This window comes from Ostrinia furnacalis, unplaced genomic scaffold, assembly GCF_004193835.3.
Source record: "Ostrinia furnacalis isolate ACB-3 unplaced genomic scaffold, ASM419383v2 OfSCF7680, whole genome shotgun sequence".
Classification (NCBI taxonomy): Eukaryota; Metazoa; Arthropoda; class Insecta; order Lepidoptera; family Crambidae; genus Ostrinia; species Ostrinia furnacalis.
Window position 1 is genome coordinate 142,742 of NW_021137919.1, and position 23,136 is coordinate 165,877.

The 23,136-nt window shown below is 38.3% G+C and overlaps 4 protein-coding genes across 5 annotated transcripts in view; 2 read left to right on the forward strand and 2 right to left on the reverse strand.

Annotated features, from left to right (window-relative positions):
* Positions 1-23,136, forward strand: part of LOC114365922 (facilitated trehalose transporter Tret1-like) — a 56,409-nt gene that overhangs the window by 24,768 nt on the left and 8,505 nt on the right. The window contains exon 1 of one of the 2 annotated variants that reach the window (XM_028322641.1): positions 22,117-22,299. The exons of the other annotated variant lie outside the window; for it this stretch is intronic. Within the exon in view, the coding sequence (XP_028178442.1) occupies positions 22,276-22,299 (24 nt within the window). The 5' untranslated portion in view covers positions 22,117-22,275. Of the gene's footprint in view, positions 1-22,116; positions 22,300-23,136 lie in introns of those variants that run through there. 2 annotated transcript variants of the gene reach the window in all.
* LOC114365923 (facilitated trehalose transporter Tret1-2 homolog) overlaps positions 1-23,136 on the reverse strand; it is a 96,500-nt gene that overhangs the window by 12,834 nt on the left and 60,530 nt on the right. The window lies entirely within an intron of this gene.
* On the forward strand, positions 1,669-13,735 carry LOC114365920 (facilitated trehalose transporter Tret1-like). The gene is made up of 3 exons (XM_028322639.1): positions 1,669-2,208; positions 11,421-11,556; positions 11,895-13,735. Exons 1-3 carry the CDS (start codon positions 2,167-2,169, stop codon positions 13,223-13,225), a joined length of 1,509 nt encoding a protein of 502 aa, XP_028178440.1. The 5' UTR covers positions 1,669-2,166; the 3' UTR covers positions 13,226-13,735.
* On the reverse strand, positions 13,959-20,054 carry LOC114365921 (facilitated trehalose transporter Tret1-like). The gene is made up of 4 exons (XM_028322640.1): positions 19,849-20,054; positions 18,650-18,785; positions 16,601-18,282; positions 13,959-14,488 (listed from the first exon to the last, which is right to left on the reverse strand). Exons 1-3 carry the CDS (start codon positions 19,894-19,896, stop codon positions 16,988-16,990), a joined length of 1,479 nt encoding a protein of 492 aa, XP_028178441.1. The 5' UTR covers positions 19,897-20,054; the 3' UTR covers positions 13,959-14,488; positions 16,601-16,987.

Consider the following 23,136-nt stretch of genomic DNA (forward strand, 5'->3'; position numbering starts at 1 on the left):
ATAGTTATTTTTCGTTGATAGTGTAAATTTTTAGGACGTCCCCCATTTTAAGAGTGTTAATCAAATCTCAAATGTCATTTATTTGTATTTAAGTAAGGCCCTAATAACGTACAAACTCAAAATATTTGTGAAATGAATTTCTTTTGTGTGGATGACAAATATGACAATTGATTATAATTTTCTCCATTATGACTAGTAAAAGGCTAGTAAAATACAAGGTGGCCCTAGTTTAGGCTCCAGATAGCACAATCAGAACAACAATTATTGTTAACTTCCAAAATGTATATACTTACTAGAATGAGTGTTTGATAAAATAAACAATTTGATAAAATAAAGAGAAATTAAACGCTAGATCCTTAAATCAACTCAATACGTGGTAGCAGCTATAGCTATTTACTAAGTGGACTGTGGAAATTCCACAAACACTTGCTGCCACGACCGGCTGTTTGCCAGAGACTTAATTGTGAGTTGATTAATATAATAAATTGCAAAAATGATAATAACAATCTAATGATGACTAGCACTTTTTGAGTCATAGTTATCAGCACAAGCTCTAACTAATTGTTCTGTTATGTAATGGCTTTATTACAATCACCAAATTAATCTATTACTTCATTATGATTAAAAGAATGTAAGTATATAATGGTAGTTACGAAATACGTCACTAATCTACGGGAGTCCAACCGTTGAAGCGAACGGTCCCCAGTTGGACTCATCAGCATCATCTCAGCCATAGGACGTCCACTGCTGAATACATATATGCATCCCCCAATGCTTTCCATGTTGCCCGGTTGGTAGTGGCCTGCGTCCAGCGTCTTCCTGCTACCTCTCCCAGTTTGATTCCCCGGTCTAGCTGCGCATCTCGATGGAATGCGACTTTCCCTTGCACCCGCGCATCACCCCGCGTTCGCCCCATCCGAACCAAAGCGTTGATGTGACGTCACGGCTGCCAAGTGCGCATTTAACTCGACCGGGTTGTACAGTCGCGGAATGAAAAGGTTCGTCACCTTAGTGTCGGTTTTCGCTTGCACTAGGTGCTGTGAGAGTCAAACCTGCCAACATAACAGTGCTGCTAACATTTAAATAAATATGACGTTTGCTAACGAATAAGGTTTTGCTTGTTTATTTTTCTATCCCATCAGTGCAATGCAATGATGACATTGACCAATTGACAATAGTTTTTTTTATTTAAAAGAAATAATAATGGCAGGTTGAACCAACAAGAAGGTTTTAGTTTATCAATCATAATAATCTTCTTGACAAGATAAATCGTCAAACTTTGATCTGAATAATTTTGAACTTTACTGACGAACAGTTAAAGATTATTTTCTCTAACTCGAGATTATTCTGCAACAAAATAGTTTCAAAAGGTAATAATATGTGCTCGCCATTCGTTGAAGGAATCAATTTGAAAACTGACGAACCTTTTCATTCCGTGACTGTACATTACATTAGAAATTTTGCCGTGCTTTTTAATTTGAATTACTAATAGGGTAAAAAAATCCATAATGTGCCTTACACGCTTACACTGTACCTAATGTAATTGAATCCATCCATTATCTATAATGACTAATATTATGGGTCAATTGATAAAAATTCCTGGTAAATATTTAACACGCTATGACCCACTGGGCGCACGTTTACTGCATTTGTCGTTCCGTGATCGGCTAATGCTGATGTTTGCACCAAGACTTGGAGCCAATACGCCAATGTCTGCATCGATCTTGGACAGACGTTGGACGTGACGTAACATTGTATAGACAACCCGCGCGGTGTGTCAGCTTGCGCCATGTTCAAAGGCGAGGGGAAAGAAAGAAGGGGGTTAAATTATACGCACTGTAGTAAATGTAGAGCCAACGTGTGTTGCTTACTTCAGCACAATTGGCTTATTTGCCCAAGCTTGGGCGTAGCACGTGGGCGCGGCAAAACGTCACGATATTACGTCACGAACCAAAGTCTACATTTTTAGTCGCCTTACAGGCAATGAATGTGTGAGCGAGACGTGACGTTGTTATCCCTAACTGTAAGCAAACGTGTTTATTTTTGTGCCACAACATGTGACAGTTGCAGTCGATGTCTATCGAATCTCGAGATTGTGAATAATCTGTGAGTGTTTGTTATCGACCGATCAGTCGGTCGACTGGTGCGGATGGTGGTGGATCGAACATGGGGGGTGAAGCGGGGTGGATCACGCCTTTCAAGAAACAGGTACGCGACTGTTTTTTGTTTTTATTTTGGCGCGAAGCGGTGTTACTGCGATTCGAAAATGGAAATACTTATAATAACGTTTTGTGATTAGGAATTTTAAATATTTGAGTAGTTTTCATGTTTTAAGTAGGTGCTAATTAAACAAACTTAAGAATAGTGTGAAATAATGAAAAACATGTGATTTCAGTGTCATGCGTGATAATTTAAATTCACGATTCGACTGCTGACACCTTTGTACGTTTATGATTATCTAAAATGATAAAATATTGTGTAAATAATGCTGTTTGTTAAATTTTTAAGGTATTATGTGGATAGTAGATATTATGTAAATTGTTTAATTCATGTTTTTCAATTTATACTTCACAATACCATTTTTTTAATTAATTACATACTTTCCTATAGTAATCATAACTACAAATCATAATTGTCAAGTATTTACCTCACCTTGATAAGAATTAAATAAAGCTAAAAAGAAGTACCTAAGAAAACAAAAATTAAAGAAACCGACGTCTAAATGCATAATAAACCACCGACAAGGTGGACCGATGACCTCATAAAGGTAGCAGGAAGGCGCTGGATGCAGGCCGCTGCCAACCGATCATTGTGGAAGTCATTGGGAGAGGCCTTTGTACAGCAGTGGACGTCCTAAGGCTAAAATAATGATGATGATGTCCTTCTTAGTTTTAGGTCTAAAGTAAATGCAAGATAACATTGTTTGCTTGCTTTGTCGGTTGTAAACCACTTATATTTTATCAAGTGACTTATCTTAAATATGGCAGCAATAAGTTACTTAATACTTTTAAGATTAAAGGACTTTTTGCGCTGTGACAACATGGCACGTGCAGTTTCTTTTATTTATTATGCTTTGTCGAGCTGGTACAAAAATATTTCATTCAATAAGTACCTAGAAAGCACCAATCACAATAGCGCTATAATGTATAACTTCGGGCTATTTCCACCTCTCATTTCCACCACTGCAACTCTTGTGTAGCCAGGATCTACAGCTTGACCGCCAATATTTAAACCCAATCAGTCTAGTTTGTCCCGGGGAAAAGTTAAATTGTCATTGGGTCCGCAACGAAATTAATCAAAATAACCTAAGAGGATTTGGAAGTTAGGGTGTTTTTAACTTGTTGCGCTTGCAATCGGCCTGTTACAGAAATAATTTCAAATATTGAGTATTGAGTATTGAGATCAAAAATAGTATACAGTGTGAGTCACGTTAAAGTGTACATATGAAAATAGATGAAACTAGACCTATTTTTATCGACAAAAAAGAAGTCAAAAATTTTTTGAGATTTTTTTTAAATTTTTTATAGAATTTTTTTTCTACCAATTACTTATTGTAAAGAAAACGTAATAACTTTTAAACTAAGCGGTATATCCTGATAAAATAAAAACAGTAATAATGCTAAATAACAGGCGATACTAANCTTTTTCTTTTTAAAGTCTGTAATACCGAATGTTCTTTTAAGAGAAAACATTTTTTTATTAATTTTCACCTAAAATAAGCTCTATGCACTATTATATAGGGCCCCTGAAAATATGAACGCAAAAGAAAATCTCTAACATAGAATTTTTTTTACTCGAAGTGCTCGGCGTTTACTACTACAAATTATTCGTTCTTCTGAAAGCACATTCGGCGATACTTAGAAGTCGACAAAATTTACTCTTCGGTCTTACGAGGTTATAATAATGACGGCTTTTATTTAAAGTCCAAAAAGTTAAAAAAAGCTATTCTTCAAAAAGCCTTTCAAAAAACTAGTTTTTTTTTCTGGGCTATTCAATCTAATGACGAATACATAAATACAGGGTGGCCCAGAAGAAAATTCACTTTTGAAAATTGAAGGAAACGAAAACTGTACATTTTAATAGAACTTTAACTATTGCAATTTGAAGGAAATTTAAAGCAATTTATTTTTAAATTTACCTTTATTAAACTACATCGCCCAGGAGATTTCCTTGACGCTTACAACATTCGATCAACATACATCAAAATCTTGAAATGCGTTCGTTAGAATTACCTCGAAACCTATTTAAAATTTTTTGCTGAATGCTCAGTTGCTGCATGTTTGTTGGATTATAAAAGTATACTCTATTCTTAATGTAACACCACAAAAAAGTATTTTCTGGAGTGAGATCAGGGCTTCCTGGTGGCCAGGAGATGTCACCCCTGCCTGAAATTATTTTTTGTGGGAACATGTCTTTTACCATCTAAATGCTCTAATTTGAAGTGTGACACGTAGCCCCATCGTCTTGGTGAAACCAAGTGCTCCGGTCATAGCCTAGCGAATCTTGCAGCTTTAAAAATCAAAAAGCTTTTCAGCCTACCAGTATAGCATTATCAAAAATTAATCATCCCTTCAATGCAACAAACCAATTAAGCAGGGATGAAATCTCACTGCCTCTAAAAAGCGCTAATCTCATTCCAGCAGACTTCTTTTTGCGGGGTTACCTTATGAGCAGAGTATACTCTAATAATCCAAAAACTCTGCAGCATTCATCCATCCTGAATCCATTTCGAGGTAACTCTAACTAAAGTTTTCCAAAATTTTGATGTAGCTATAAATTTATTTAAAGGAAGTAAATTTTAAAATTAATTGCACTAAATTTCCTTTAAATTGCAATAGTTAAAGTTCTACAAAAATGTACAGTTTTCGTTTCATTAAATTTTCAAAAGTGAATTTTCTTCTGGGCCACCCTGTAGTAAATAATATCTGTTAATGTCGAAATATTGCCAAATAAAAAAGGCGATCTTTTTTTCACTGATGGTTTGATGACATGATGCATATAGTTCAGTCAGATTACGCAGCAAGTAAACTAATTTAATTTTCGCTATTCAATCACACACTCACGATAGCAAACGAAATCGCTCGAATTGATCTGCACCCTAGACAAGTGGCAAAATCTGACATTCTATTCTGACAGATTCGATTTTCGAAAAGTGTGACTAGTCTAGTCTACTAATAGACCCACTGATCGCTTTCGAAGCACCTGTGCGGCGCTAAACTCGTCACGACATGAAACGAGACAATGGGCCAACTATCCGGCCGCCGGATATCCGGCTATCCGGCCTAACAGCTGGCCGGATATCCGGTATCCGGTATCCGGCCAAACAACTATCCGTTTCATCTCTAGTTCCTAACATCTAATTCAATCGCTCATCGCAGATTATGTTGTTGTATCGGCTTCAGTGCGATTGTATTATCAGCCGTGGAATGTGTTATCTGATCCAAGGTTAACCAATCATCAATATTTTTGCTAGATGATCCGTTTGAAAAAAATATCGTTGAGCAGAAAAAAATAAATTCATTATTCCTAGAGCAGAAATATGATGGGACTGGAAAAAACTACAGATCAGACCATTAAATGTCTTATGGCTTGACATCTTACTACTAATCAAACCTCTCATTTCCACCACTGCAACCTTTCTATGGCCAAATCCTACATCTTGGTCGCTGATGTCGCCGAGCTGAAACCGAACCAGCTAACATCTTAAAGACAAAAATCGTATCATCACATCATCATCATTTCAGCTAAGTATAGGACGTCCACTGCTGAACATAGGCCTTCCCTAATGCTTTCCACGTTGATCGATTGGTAGCGGCCTGCATCCAGCGCTTCCCTGCTACCTTTACGATGTCGTCGGTCCATCGTAAATCGTATATTTCTATTTATAATGCTTTCGTACCCTTCTCAGAGCCACTTGAAGCTATGCGGTAGTATCCTGGAGCAGTGCCCGCTGCGCTGCGGCGCGTGGATACAGCGCAAGCACAAGGAGACACACGCCAAAGACTGCCCGCAGTATAGCAAGGTACATTTACTACTCTTACTCTGAAGGAAGATGGACAATCTTACACTAGGCTGGGCTGTAATAATACCCTACACAAAAACAAAAAGAAGAGGATGCGAGTAAAAATAAAAGATCATCATCATCATACTTAATTTCATTCATAGGACGTCCACTACTGAACATAGGTCTCCCCCAATGAATTCTACAATGGCCGGTTGGTGGCGGCCTGCATCCAGCGCCTTCTTACTACCTTTGTGAGGTCATCGGTCCACCTTGTAGGTGGACGTCCTACGCTGCTAAAAATAAAAGATATGTACTAGAAATAAAGTGCATAATAACTTCGTGTTTCAGTCTCGATCATCCACCTCCCCTACACACGCGCGGCAGACAGACCCTGTGCCGCCGCCCCCAGTATCGAACCACACCTGGTCTCCAAGGCAGTCGCCTCTCGACGACTGTGTCACTTATTTGGAGAAGGAAGTCAGCAACATAAAGTAAGTACATTTTTTGGTTTTTCTCACTGATGTATTTTCATTCATTAATATCAGCACTCAAACGTGATTATTTTTTGTCTCAGTGACCTGTTCAATAAATGGTTGCTTTGATTCTCCCATTTTTTAAATTCCAAGTCTAGTATTTAGTTTACACATGATGATGATCGTGAGTTCGCATGAGTGAAATGTTAGAACTTTGTCATAAGATAATGGTAGCTTAACCTGCCTGTAGGTACAGATCTAGCTAGACAGTTTTATCGTGTTTTACTTCTGCGTTTTCAAGCCATCTGTACGGGCGGGAGGCAGTGGTTGTAAGGCACCGCTCCCGTGCCCGGGATATGCGNAAATTTATTAAAAGAAATAAAAAATTACATGAAATTACTTTCTAAGAGATGAAACCTAATCGAAGTCGGATTATGGAATGACAAATTAAATTAAACAATATTGAAAGGAAATAGATTTGCGTCACAGCGCCAAATTGCAATATCGACACTTAGGTATTTTCATACAGAGCGCGCGGCTGCAACCTCAGCGATCTTCTAAGGGTATGGCTACGTAATTATCTTGATAAAATAAAAACAGTAATAATACTAAATAACAGGCAATACTAAAAAAATACATAAAATACACAAAAAGGCCAACAAATAATAAAAAAATGATACTTTTTGAACAAAATCCGCTTTAAAATTTGTGTTTTTTTGGTTATTTGATAAATTTCTCCAAAAAATGCCCCTATAACCGGTGGTTTTTATTACTTTGTATTATTCTCTATCGTATTATCTTTGTAANCGCGCTCACTCGCACACCTTTCTGCGTTCGCCCCGTCCGTATCAGAGCGTCGATGTGACGTCACGGCAACCAAGTGCGCAGTTAACTTGACGGGTTGTACTTTAAATTGATCCCGGAACGTTTTGAAGACCGACTCTGTAAAGATATTGATCTGGTCATAGTCATTACACAAGCAAAACAATGATAGGTAGTAAATCTTGTACAAGATTTACTTAATTTACTTTTTCGAGTTACCGGTTTCATCAAACATCGCTTATGAATTCGAATAGATCTAGCGCTTGGGTTTACTCAGTCAGTGCCTGAGAGGGAGGGGAGGGGTGACATTGAAATATTATGAAAACTCATAACTCATTTATTTCTGCAAATAGGCTTTAAAAAAGCACTTTTACACGTCCTAGTATTAACCCCACCACTGCTTCAGGACAATGGGCCAATGCTGAGAAGAAGCAGCGCAAGAAAATCAGTTACTATTGTCACGTCAACTATGACGTTTGACGCCCCCAAAACACCCTCGTGCCGCTCTAAAGCTAAACCTATACTTATGTTCTGCTGTCCCCATAAGATATTTTTTACCTATTCAAAATAAATAAATACAATGCAAGTCGCAATACGCACTGCAAATTCCCGAGGGATTACAAGTCAAGGACAAGGAAGTGTTATGTAGATCAATGTTATTTTATCTTTAATTGTTGTGCTGATAGCTTGGACGAATAAACCACTGGACGCGTAACGAGTGACGTTTTCGTCTTTACCCCGCTAGCACTTACCATGGCTAAATTAGCCATGGTAAATGTTGTCAGGTTGTCACTTTGTCAGTATGACGCCAGCTCTCGAAGAGTAAAAATATCACGAAAAATGGGTAAATGCGCCGTACTTTATTGCAAAAATTATTCCTGTCACACAAGAAATGTTTCTTATCACGCGTAAGTACATTTTAAATCTATTATAGTAGCTATTTTTTCGTAAAATAAATAAAATTTGATATGTAAACAAAATATGATTACGTCATTTTAAAAAGTACTCATTGTACATGTAAATGCTTAAAACATGTAGCATATTTAATTTGGTTGGATTATAGGTTTCATTCATTCATTCACATCTCATTTTTTATGACGTAAAGGGCTTGAAAAATGTCGATAAGTTTATCGATATACCAAACAAACTGAAACTGAAATTATTCAAATTAATTTTAGATTTTGATAGATTTTTTTGTTTTGATAATTTTAGTCACATGAAACAAAAGATTATGAGATAGACATAGATGGAACATACAAAACAAGCACACCAGTAAATGTAAGTAATAATTACACCTTTTTTGAAATATGTTGTACATCAAAATACTGGTCAAATTTGAATAAAATATTTTTGATGTTGATTGATTTTTTGGCTTTATTTTAGTCACATGAAACAAAAGATGATGAGATCCACACAGATGGAACATACAATTTAAACTTTTCATTGCATCTAAATATTAATAATGTCATCACAAAAATACGCCAAATGACTACAATTATTATTTTTTATTTCATTAACAGGTTTTATTTTCGGTATGCAATACCGAGGTGGAACCTTTTAGATCTGTGTCATCCCCTCACGTTTAGTGAAATACCGGGGTGGTTGGAACTTGATTTGGTCCATCCTGTCATCAACTGTTTTTCAATGGGACGACTTCTGAACATCAGAGAGATCTTGACTGTCAAGATACGTGAATTAGGCCACTGAACTTTTCAAAACAAAACCAACACAGGTGAAATATCTGAGCATCTCCCTTGACAATAAATTGAACTGGGCAAGTCATATCGACAACATGCATAGTGCCTAGCAAACATAGCGGCCATGGGTTGTATGAGAACCACTCTATCGGCATCACTTGACTTCTTTCTGAATCTCAGACATTTAGACCTCATTATTCAGGAGGAAGCACAAGCACCCACTCTAAGACTTAAAGGAAACGATCTATGAAAGCAAAACAAGGAGACAGGATATTCCGCGATTCTGCACAAAACCCTAAAAGAAATACCCCTCATCAACAGGATAGGTACCCTGTGTACACATCTTCGACCAAAGATAATATCCAGCTTACAGCGGAAACGCGAAATTGCTCTGGAATCAATGAAGTTAGGATATACCGACGTCTTCAAAACTGAAATAAGTACTAGGAGGTCTTCTCGAATGACCTAAACATAAGAATATCAACAACATTAGATAAGAATTAAATATTCTCAGATAGTGCATCCGTACTGCAAGCGCTACAAAGCAATACATTGTCATAATGTTATCAAATTGTGTTTCATGAAATGTATAGAAATAGGCTATTGATGAAACTTTTGTCCGTGACGTGAGACAGATTATAACATTTGTTGAGACCAAAAGCTAGTTAGCAGTCGATCGTAACAGAATATTACTTGTTTATTGCTTTACGAATTTGATAATGATAACACAGCCAAAAAATATTTCACCTAGTTACCTACCTATATGAATAATTTGTAATATTATTTGTACCTATGATTTACCAATGGCATTATAATAAACACGATACAATTATTAATTATAGTCTTTCAATTAAAGAAACTTTCAATATTAAATCAATCCATGATTCATTTATCTCGTTAGATTCATTCATTCATTCATTTACATAACTATCGATAAAAATTTACGATCTTTTCCCAGCACTAAATGTCATTATTTGACAATTGTCAAACCTCTCCCCCCGCAAAAAGTGGTTGATCGTGTTTCCTTAGAAATCTTGTAGGTTTCGTGTCCAGTGGTTTATTCGTCCAAGGCTGATAGTGACCATTATCGAAGGTAATCTGATATAGTAGATACGATCAACAAGTGCAACAGCCACTTGAAAAATTCCACAGTAGGTATGACGTTTTTAATTGCTTTTATTGGTCTAGCTAACACATTCGTTCGTTCGTTTCAGCCAAATGACGTTCATTGCTGGACAAAGGCCTCCCCCAAGGTTTTCCACAATGAACGGTCCTGCGCTGCCCGCATTCAGGCTCTTCCCGCGACCTTTACCAGATCGTCGATCCATCTAGTAGGAGGCCTGTCCACGCTACGTCTTCCAGCCCGTGGTCGCCACTCGATAACTTTTCTGCCCCAACACATAATATTTGAGGAGAATCCAAGTAACCTAAAAGTAAGGCGATGGAGCGTTCTATGCTTGATGTAGCCCCTATTGAACAAAAAATTAGGAGATTCGTAGGTGACCTAAAGTCCGCAGAATTTCTAAACTTAAAACTGACCTAACTGGGAGTGGTTGGCTATGGCTATCAGTTCCAAAAAACTATCTTAGCCGTAGGGGCAGAAAATGTTATGGAAAAGGAAAATGTTATGGAAAAGGTTGAAAAACACTGTTCTAGCTAGATTATTAAAAAAATGTTAAATAATATGGTAAATACACTTCATGAATGCGTACAGTATTTATTTACTTACGCTTCTTTAAACGTTTTAAAGTTTTATGAATAAGAGGTATTATCTTTTATTGTTATAATATAAGATAACTTACGAGACTACTATCGAAAGCAATCTGATAAGATACGACGAGCTGACGGCAGAAGCCTCTTAGAAATACCGCTATAGGCATTATGTAACTTAATTGAAGAATTTTTGCGCATTTGAGTTTTCACTGGGATTAATGTGAAAACATGTGTAATTAATTTCAAAGTAGTTAATTATAAACCTAAAAAATAAATTGATACTAAAAAATCCTTGGGCATTTTATGGATGCGCCAGTCAATCTTAAATCATTTTAAGCTCGAACTTCTCCTACACCTATGTTCTTCTGACTAATTTTGTTTCGGGTCCAATGACAGTTTAACTTTTTCCCGTGAACAGCTTGACCTTCACTGATAGGTTTTTATTGGCGGTCAGACTGTACCTAGATCCTGGCTACACAGGAGATGGGGTATTCCCACTTATTGTTCCCGATGCTACCTTTTATCATAAATCTAACAGCAAATTCATAAAAAGTAAATGTCTTTACATTTGCGTTTTTTCGTCCCATTGGGAGACTACTTGAACTCTACCATTGCTTCAGAATAATATGTGGGCCAGCGTTAATGCGGTATAGGTTTCATACATACCTCCGATAGGTACCTCACTACATAAAATACTTTTTCTATTTCCAGTGCTTCGTCTCGGCCGGGGTGTGCCTCAACTTGGGCGGCCATGGCCTGGTCATGGGCTTCGCGGCCATCTTGTTGCCGCAGCTCCGGCTGCCTGACTCCCTCATACCTATTGACGACTCCTCGGGCTCTTGGATAGGTGAGCACCAGCTTGTTTGTCTCTCCCTGCTTAAGAGCCAGAACTGATACAAATCTACTTTTCATCTGCATAATTTATGTAGCTAAAAAAAGGCTGATTACTGACTGACTCACACAGCTTTAACCACTGAGTGGATTGGTCTGAAAGGCTCACAGAATAGTTATTATAACGTAGATTATATTGAAAGGATTTTCTAAAACCCTCTAAAAAGATGAATAACTTTGGATCCTTTACAAAGTTTTAATGTGAACATCTTCTTACAAAACTTCATTTTCCATTTGTGATTTGTGTTAGTATAGTTCAACCATGTAAATAATTTCCACTTCCCTTCATTCCAGCATCGATCCTTGGCTTCGCGCTCGTCGCCGGCAACTTCATCGCGCCCACAATAATGGCCAAGTACGGCAGGAGAACTGCTAACCTGGCCAGCATCACGCCAATGATCGTAGGGTGGGTATGTGTACTCACAGCAAACAGCGTGGCCTCTCTCCTCATCGCCAGATTCCTCCAAGGCATCTCCATGGGCATGAGTGCCACCCTCGGACCAGTACTAATCGGCGAATACACCAGCCCCAAAAACAGAGGAGCTTTCTTGACCGTCATATCCGTGACCATTGCCACTGGAGTTTTAATTGTACACTCGCTGGGTTCATTCTTAAGTTGGCAGAAGACAGCCCTCGTCTGCTGTTTCATAGCATTCGTAGACTTGATCATAGTGATCTACTCTCCAGAATCCCCCAGCTGGTTGGCAGACCAAGGAAGGTATGACGAAAGTCGCAAAGTCTTCAGATGGCTTCGAGGTGACGTTGAAGAAGAGGAGTTGAAAGAGATGATTGAAGCTGCCATAATTGTTAAGGAATCCAAAATTGATGCTGATGTATCCGAATCGTTCATGAAGAAGTTTAGGACTAACGTGACGTATTTTAATGCTACTATCAGGAAGAAGGAGTTCTACAAGCCCATTTTTATCATGGTCCATATTTATACGTTAGGTCAATGGGCTGGAGCGAACATCCTGGCTGCTTACACGAGAGACGTCTTCGAAAATGTGATAGGATCTGACGCAAACATATCCTTGCTGATCATCACTTTGGACATCCAAAGGATCATTTCTAATTCTGTAGCCGTGTTTGTTATTAAGAAGATTAACAGACGAACAATGCTTTTCGCGACTGTTGGAATAAACATATTCGCATTTCTATCCACGTCTGCGTATGTGTACGCAAAAGCCAACTATAATCTCCCATTCAATCATCCATTCATTGGAATCTTCCTGATCCATGTTCACATGTTCTCCATCGCAACTGGGACAGTACCATTGCCTTTTATCATTGCTGGAGAGCTGTTCCCGCTGGAATACAGAAGTCTGGCTGGAGGGATCAGTGTGTTGTTCCTCTCTTCGAACCTTTTCATCACTGTGAAGACGCTGCCTTTGCTTTTAAGCAGCGTGGGTCTATCTGGAGCGTATCTACTTTATTCAGCAGTTGTTGGGTACTGCCTTATCATGGCAGGAATCTTTCTGCCCGAGACGAAAGATAGGACTCTTCAGGATATTGAGGATGAGTTCAGAGGAAGACCACTGTCTCCTGAGGAGATGAAGTCGGTGCAATCGCTGACTTCGATGAAGCTCTATAATAGAGATAGGAGGTGCAGTAGTCCTGTAATTTAATGGTGATTGGTCAAGGATTTGGAGTAAGTCAAGTTAGCGTTTTGGTGCTATACTTAAGTATTAAGTTATTGTTGATATTGTTAACAATAACATTGTATGTAAGTTATCTTTGGACATGAAAAAGTAACTTATTCGAATTCTACAAATAAGGTTTATCGAATATTTATTAGGTATACACAGATTTAATTTGAAACTATTTAGTACAAGACGTCTACTACATGATGTTGATTTCAATGTTTTAAACAACATGTAAATAAAGCACAATTTATGCCAAAATCAATGACGATTTGATATAAAAGGTTTTAAAAAGTGACTCTTTCTCTACTATTTACCTATGTAGCTTTTTGTGATTTTATCATTTTTTCTGTAAATATAAACACATATTGAAATAAACATCATGTCAATGAATGAACGTAAACGACTTTTTAGCAGAAATAAGCTTTTACGAGAACATTTCAATAACTCCTTACAAAGAGGAACCGCACTGAAAGATATGATTTGTAAACTGTAGAGTTTATCAAAAACATTGCTGTGCGTACGTGCTTAGGCGGTTATTTTAGGGTACTTACTTATTTTAATTATTGACTATTTAATTAATATTTTAGTACAAACTTAGTAGTATATTTTGTTTTGATTGTTAATATTTCTTAGTAATAATTGCGTTATGAGAAGGGATCAAATAAGTTAAGACAAAATATGTTTATTGATATTGTGATACTCATACTATGTGACAATAATAAAATAATTTGACAAATTATTGTGATATTCTAATGAATAACTTATTCTAGTTAGGTTGAAATAATAAACGTAAATAAACCTAAAATGCGATTGTCAGATGTTTAAAATGTGTTATTCAAAATTCCTTCACTTTTGTAAAATCGCACCTACTATCACATTGAATTATGCATATATTTATTTTAAGGTACCAATACACTTCAAAGAACCACTTATTCATAAAAATATTCACATAGGTACATATGAGGGATTATGCTGAAAACCAACATCTAGTCATCATCATTTCAGCCACAGGACGTCCACTGCTGAACATAGGCCTCCCCCAAAGATTCCCACATCGCACGGATTGGTAACATCTAGTATATTTAGATAATATGTACCTAAGAAAAGTTTGATGAACTTAATGAGTTAGGTACTTAGGGTACCTACTAATACTTGGTACATTATTGTTGCCATACACGATAGTGTTCCATTGAAACAATTTACAATGGAATTTCTAGACAAAGACGCTGCATAATTATGAATACTCTTAAGCGGTCATTCTCCGGATCTGGATTATTTTGTTGATTACCCCGACCTTTTTTATTTTTGAATTTAGAGTAAGTTTAGGTAAAACATTTCAAAATACACATTATTACGAGCATATTTTTTATATTGGCCCATATGTAGCAAGCAGGAATAAAAAGTTATGCGACATCAAAATTTTCATGGTCGGGGTAATCAAAGTTGGGAGTCAGAGTAATCAAAAATAAAACAAAATATTTTATTTTCTAAGGTTTTTTTTAAGTTATGGTAAAATAAATGTTATTATAACTAGCCATTTGTTATTTTGATGTATAAACGACAATATTGTAAAGTTTCAACAAAATTTGTTAAGTAGTTGTTGCGTAAAAGAGTAAAAAACATACATAATATACATTATACATATAATATTAGTGACTCAATGTCCTATGTCTCCTATATAGGACAGAAGGCATCCACAACAGTCCTCCATCGCATTCGGTCTTGAGCTTGGCGTTTGATCTCGCTCCAAGTCTGAACAGTGCGCCGCTATGTTTTTTTGGCGCGACCACGTTTGCATTTTCCCTGGGGGTTCCAATCTAGAGCCTGCTTGGGGATGTGATCGGGGTCCCTTCGGAGAGTGTGGCCAATCCAGTTCCACTTGCAGCGTTTATTCTGCTGAACGATCGGTATTTCGTGGCAGCGTTCCAAAAGTTCGTCGTTTGAAGATTTTGGAGAATTCGGCGAAGACAGCGGCTGAAGAAGATCTGCAGCTGGTGCGAGATAACCTTAGTGACCTTCCACGTTTCACGCCCGCCCATAGAGCAGAACTGGTTTGACGTTGGACCCGAATATTTTGATCTTGCTTGGGTCAATTTCCGTGACTGCCATACGGCTCGAAGTTGTGCGAAGGTAGCTCTGGCCTTGGCAATGCGCGAAGTGATGTCCTCTTCGGTACCTCCAGGCTCTGAAACGATGCTCCCGAGGTAAGTGAAATTGTGGACTCGTTGGACATCCTCTGCACCAACGGTGTGCAATTCCTCACTCCAGATCGCATCTCTTGGGTCTTCCGGTACTGATACCCTTGCTTTACCCTTTTTTCGGCACAATAATTAGAAGCCCCTTATGCCAGTCGTCTGGGAGTTCCTCTTCCATCCAGATGTTTTCGAAGACAGGTGTCAGGACGTTAACGGCGGAGTTTACATCGGCTTACAGCATTTCAGCGGTGATAAGGTCGAGTCCAGGGGTCTTGCCAATTTTGAGGGATAATATTATGTATTAATAGGAGATAGGATTTCATTTTAGTAAAGGGTAATTTTGCTTATTAAACGTTATTTAGTTAATCATTCATTAGTAAAATTACAGTATTATTGATTACTCGGTGACAAAAGTCGGGGTAATCAAGGTCGGGGTAGTCAAAAAATTAAGGTTTATCCTGAGCCCTGCCCAATCTGTAAGTTGAATCCCATATGTTTTAATACACAAAAATGCGGTTACATGGACCATTATTCCTGTACATTCTCAAGAACTTTCCATGTAAAGAAACCTAAAAAAACAGGATAGAGTAAATCAATCGTGCACTGAACCAAGGTCGGGGTAATCATATTCTTATCTCGATAACTCCGAAATCCTGCGACGAGTTGCATTACCGATCACCTCGGCACGCAGGCCACCACTAAAGGTTCACGGGGGAGGATAGAGCTCGTTTCTAAATTGCGTAGCTAGGGACGTAGGCGCACATTAGTGACGTGTCGGGGTAATCACGGTTAACGCCCGGACACAACTTCAAATAGTTATTTTACAAAACCTTTTAGTCATATAGTTATATCGTATTTAATTTATCAATGTTTATTTAATCAGTAATCGATTACATAAGCATTGAAAGCGGTAATAATAACGGATTAATTTATACGAGCAAATTTGTTCTGAAATCGGGAGCGCGGACACGTCGTGGTAATCAATTTTTGACGACTTACGATTTTTTTTAAATTACTTAATTAACTATTATTAACTATCTCTGTGGTTTAACAACAAGAACCAAAGTTATACTATTAGATAAAAATATTTGTTACTAAAATATTATGATATTCGGGTACTTTTTGGCCCCGGACACGTGATTTTCGTGGCCGGTGGAATGACCCTAAGATGTCATTGTTCCAAAGAAAGAGGCTACATCTTGTAACTTGACAACAGATTTTTTGATAAATATCTATGGAGCAAACATTGAACTAACGACTCTCTGAAGTCAAAAAAAATTTAGATGAACTACACTGAACCGTCCCACGCAACACATTGAGAAGTGGGTGCCACCATCGTTCAACTTCATAGTTTCCAACATGGCAAAAATCGGAACAAGCGATTCAATGTAGTTCATCTGTAACAAGATTTAACTGAATATTCTCTCTTGATCGAGTTGTACGTACACTTTAGGAACGTGAAAAGAATTTAATACTAAATTATTTAAATAGGAACCAAACAAAAAGACAATATCATGAAAATTATTTAATCAGTCTAGTTAACCTATAACTATTCGTTGATTACAGGTTCATTTAATAACGTCTGCTGAACTGATTTCATTTCGTCCGAGCTGCAAGGTTTGCCTATCATTTCTTCTTCTATCTCTTGCAAAGTCTTATCTTTAGTTTCCGGTAAATAGAAATACAATATCACTAAACAATATAATATTATACAGGAATATATGGTGTATGTTCCATGGACTCCTACGCTGTTTAATAGAAACGGGAACGACTTGAGCAGAATCGCTGTGCCTACAAAAAAGAATGTGCTGCTCACACCACTCCCAAAACTTTTGTACCTCAAAGGGAATATTTCTCCACCTATGATAAACGGCAAAGGCATCATACAAATAGCTAAAACGACCGTGTGTAAATGCAGTAAAAATAATCCTAAAGCTGGTAAATCAGACGTCAAAACGCCTATTGATTTTGCATAAGTAAACGCTGCAGTGGCTAGTAAAATTATCACTGTCAAAGCAGATACCACCAGAAATAAAACTCTTCTTCTAATTTTCGTTATGAAATAAATAGCTACAACACCTCCTACAAATCTGTGGATATTCAAACCCAGAGCGTGGTGATTGTAACCTTCCCCCACCACACTAGGGATGAGATCAAACACGAATGTTGACAGAATCCAACTTGCCGCCCATAACCCCGCCGTGTACACGTGAAACATTATTAATACTGGTTTGTAGAATTCCTTCTTCATCATTATCGTTTTGAACTCAGCAATCTTCTTTCCGATAGTCATATTTGAAGCTTTGCCGTTTTCTATTTTTGATTTGTGTAGCATTTCACATGCGTCGATCATATTGGTCAATTCTTCTTCTTCGTCGTCACCTCGCAGCCACCGGAAGGCATGTCTGCAGTCATCGTACCTTCGTCTAGCTGCTAACCAACTTGGAGATTCTGGAGAGCATACAGCTATCAGTAAATTGGCTATAGCTATGGCAGTACAAATTATAGCGTTCGTCCTCCAGCTCAAGTACAATGCAGTGCTGTGTGAGATCAATACGTTAAGAGATGCCAGCAAACTCGCGACCGGCATAAACGTTCCTCGATATTTTGGGCTGGAGTATTCAGCGTTTATTATAGGAGTCAATAGCATGCTGGCTCCCATTGCTATGCCGTGGAAGAAGCGTCCTACGAGAATGACAGTGATGTCCTTTGCGAATACGATGAAAAGCCAGCCGACGATCACGACAATGATGCTCGCGATCTGAGTGTACCTGCGGCCGATCAGAGACATCCCCATGGCTGTCAAACAGCTTCCTAGTAAGCTGAATACAGCTGGCATAGCGGCTGAAAAGAAATTGTTTTTGGATTATTATTTTGTAAAAGTAGTTATTTCACACACGGTAGAAATTAAAAAGATGAAATTGGTGTAGCAGAATGAGGAAGAGCAGTGAATAAGGTCTTAATATTTCAGATAGATTGTCTCTGTCGGAAAAGAAGTCCTAATATTTCTTGCTACGGACCGAAGACCTTAATCCATCGATCCGATTGAACCCTGTATAGCACAGCTCAGTATGTCTATGAGAATAGCCTTTTGTTTCCGCTTACACGTAGAAGAATAAAGAGAAGGTACATCCTATACATATATCATGGCATATAATGGAGATGCCAGGAGTTGCAGGAGTAGACCTATCGACCAAAAACCTATTCTTACCAATCCAGGACTCCTCGGCGATGCTGACAGGGATCTCGGAGCCAGGTCTCCGGAGCTGCAGCACCAGTCCGGTGGAGTAGGCCAGCACCATTGTCGCGCCGCCCATGTTCACCGATGCCCCGAATGTTACGAAACACTGCATATAGAACAGGGTACAAATAGGCGAAGTTTCTGTCATTCATTCAAACTTTGGTTCAAGATTAGTTGGGTGGTGAGCAGAAATTAGACTAAGTAGCTGGTGGAGCATAAAGGTTACTTTATGCTTTTAATTGAGAAAGAGTTACGATACAAAACAACAGAATTTGACAGCCTTTACAACGTCACGAATGAGTTCAAAGGACAAGAATGAGGTCTAAGTCCAGCGGTGGCTAGTCTTCAGTCCAGTACTGAAAATTTACTCTTAACATACAGGGTGGAAACGATAAGTGGTTTCACTCGATTATTCGGAAACATTGAATTTTCGGATAGATCCAGTTTATTCTGTGACCTATTATTGATACCGTTTGAAAGAGATTGTCAAGCACTTTCAGGATCAGTAACCAGTTTTTCGATCTCGTCATATAGTTTTTAAATAATCTAGTGAGATCACTTATCGTTTCCATCCTGTATATTTAACGTGTAAGTAACTACTTATCAGTTTTTATTATGAATGAATACTTGTTAAAATTCAAGAGACGAAACTATTTGGAATTCTGTGACTGCTTAAAACCCATGTAAATGAGTCTGATAAAAGTCAGATACTTTATGCTAAAGAGCATGCATTCATTTTACATGAAGATGTAAAACTCGTTTCAGAAAAAAATGAAAACAAACTGCACACATAAATTAAAGACGGCTTTGTTCAACAATTAGGTACAGACGACAACACTTCCGTATAAACACGTAGAATCTTGTATATACAGGGTGGTGGAAACGATAAGTGTCATCGATTTATTTCTAAACTAATACAAGATATCGGAAAACTGTTTACTGGGTCCTGAAAGGGCTTCACGAGCTCTATCAAACAACATTAATATAATAGTAGATTACTAAATAAAATAATCTCCGAAAATTCCATGTTTCCAGTTTCCATCCAGGGGGATGGAAACTGGAAACATGGAATTTTCGGTATAGGCACCTATTTTGAGACAAAATGTAGTCTGATATGCCAGGTTTTTCCTAATTAATCTAGTGCAATAGCTACTCGTATAGTTACTTACTTGCTTTAAAAATGGCGATACACGTGTTTGTTGCTTGTGACGTGACATCTTCCACACTCATCTCATCATCGCAGATTTAAAATTACCTAATTGGTATTGGCAAGAAAGTAAATGTACCAATCATGCACATGTTTCTTTAGTGTATGTCCCAAGGATATTTTTATATGTTATTTAAATAAATACGACTGGCCTATATGAAGAAAATACAGTAAAATAATTAAAGTTTCTATTGTATTTTATTTTATAGATATTTTGCGACTACGGTTTATAAGATATTTTGCGACTACGGTATACATAAGGGTCGCCGCACACGGCTTCACGCCACAGCCACAAAACGCCGCCACAGGTTTCCTATAGTTTACATACTTATATGGACTCGCTGAACATGGTTGACGCTGGTGGCCGTCATACCTCTTTCTCCATAATATGATATTTTGTGGCTACGCTGGTAGGGCAATAAAAGAATGAGACATGTATAGCAGGGGTGGCCAACTTGATTAGACATAAGATCTACTGTTTACTAACAAAACCCTGGGCGATCTACCACTTACATACTTCTTGAAATCTTAAATGAAACAGCATAGTTTAGTACACAATCATGTAGTATTTTTTGCCTTGCTACGATCGATGGACTAATAGTCGCGATCGACCACCCCTGATGTATAGGCTCCTTAAGTTTTGTTGTTAATTTGACGATTTGTTTAGTTAGACTATATGAATAAAGATAATTTTGATTTTGCCTCAGTGAACCTGCATGGGTTTAAAAAGTAACCGCCATGCACCACCGGCCACAAGTAGTGGCCATCGCGCGCTTTAGCTACATTTGCAGCCGCTTCTAGCTTTTTGTGGCGTTGTTTGTGGCTGTAGCGTGATGCCCATGTGAGGTGACCCTAAGAATGTCGTGACAAACATTATCATAATATTTATTTCGTATGATTTTATTCCACAAACGTTTTCAGTAGGCATTAATTGTTAAACCTTACTAATAGTGGATTTACAAAAAGCCAATTTTTTCAATATTTTTTTTCATAAAACAGCTGCTTAAAACGGTACCTTTTCTGTAGGATAGTCTACGCTGGTGCCAAAAATTTGTTTTTTTTTACGAGTGTTTATGGGTGTTTTTTACTTTTCTCTAAAATTGATAATGTCAATCATTGGTGCTTTGACCTTACTTCGCATACATCACAATTAATGTGTAACTAATCAGAATAGCTGTTTACAATACCAACACCGCTGTATTTTGAATTCTAAGACGCTTACAATAGATGCCGTTTTACAGATAATAGTAAAATTACCAGAACAGAACTATTCGTCTCACTTTAATGTTATTGTAGTAGGAAGACTAGGGTTACATGTGACTTTGCTTCTTTAAAAAATACCATCTGTCAACTTTACGTTTACGGTTCATCATCATCATCATCAGGCCATCTAGTCTGCACTGCAAGAGTACGGCCTTGTCTAACTTTATCATCATCATTTCAGCCATAGGAATAGGACGTCCACTGCTGAACATAGGTCTGCCCCAATGATTTCCACAATGGCCGGTTAGTGGAGGCCTGCATTCAGCGCCTTCCTGCTACCTTTATAAGGTCGTCGTTGCACCTTGTGGGTGGACGTCCTACGCTGCGCTTTCCGGTACGAGGCCTCCACTCCAGAACCTAGCTGCCCAACTTTCCAGAGGCAAAGGCCTACTCCTCAAGCTGATCAAACGGCTTGGAGGAAGTCAGTGAAGGCAAGGTGGACCGACGACATCATAAAGGTAGCAGGAAGGCGCTGGACGCAGGCCGCTACCAACCGGGAAACATGGAAAGCATTGGCGGAGGCCTATGTTCAGCAGTGGACGTCCTATGGCTGAGATGATGATGATGATGACAGTGAAGGCAAGAAAAGTAAGTTTTTTCAGGTATTTAAATAGCCCATTGCAGGGCAAAGTCAAAGGTCTCGCCCCAAAATAATAAATTTTAATTATTAACAAAAATCACCCGTAATTTTAGCCTAAGCGCAGACCACAGCCTTTTTGTCGGCCGATAGTTGGGTCGGGCTGTTAATCAATAAGGACATGATATGAAATGAAAGTGCGCACATTACTCCGATTTGGTATCGACCGATTCTTTATACAAATTAAAATCGGGCCCATATCAGCCACCTAAAAATCGGTGGTCTGCGCCTAGGCTTAACCATGTAGATACTCTTTGTACCTACTCAATTGCTAATTTTAGAATGAATTAATTGATCATTTAAATAAAATAAGGCTTAGAATGTTATCAAAATTAGTAGGTACTCGTACTTACTTAATTTAGTTAATATAATTTATGTAAAATTCATACGTACAAACAGACGAATTATCTTTGTAGTATTGTTCATTGAAAACGTTTCAAGATCAAAATATTAGTGTGAAAATGGTGGTGTTGAAGTCACCATGTCAAAATGGTATCGCCTTTTGTGAAACAAGTAAGTAAAAGACGTCCCTTATTTACATTTACATTACATTTAGATAGTTAAATTAAAGATTTCTCCTATTCTGACACGCCTGTATCGACTCTGACTGAGACTGGACTAGTCCCTAGATCATGGAAGCTTGCAAACGTACAGCCCGTACCTAAAAAGGGCAGTCGTGCTGACCCAACAAATTATAGACCCATCTCTGTTACGTCCATACTCTGCAAGATAATGGAACGTGTCCTCAATGGCCGACTCCTGTCATACCTTGAAGAAAATGACCTACTTAGCGACCGTCAGTATGGGTTTCGGTATGGTCGTTCTACAGGCGATCTTCTCGTGTATGCCACACACTTATGGAGCGAGGCCATTGAGAAACACGGAGAAGCCCTTGCCGTTCCGACCGGCACGGCAGTCTGGCCTAATAAACAAGCTTCCATCTTTTGGAATCCCTGCTGGCTTATGCAAATGGATCTCCGATTTCCTTGTGGGACGATCAATAAGAGTAGTCCTTGAGGGCTACACTTCTAGTCAGCAACCTATTGACGCTGGCGTCCCTCAAGGATCGGTGCTGTCTGCAACACTGTTTCTACTGCACATCAATGATCTGCTCAAACCCGGTACCTTTGGGTATGCAGATGACACAACAGTGACAGCCAAATATCTTTCCAGCGCAAAAGCCAGCGGATCGAACGCTTGAATTTGGCCCTTCAGGATGTCTCTGATTGGGGCGATGCCAATCTGGTCCAATTTAACGCGTCCAAAACACAGGCGTGTCTGTTCTCCGCCAAACGAAGTCCATTTCGTCTGGCTCCAACATTCCGAGGTGTGCCTGTTAAAATCACCGAG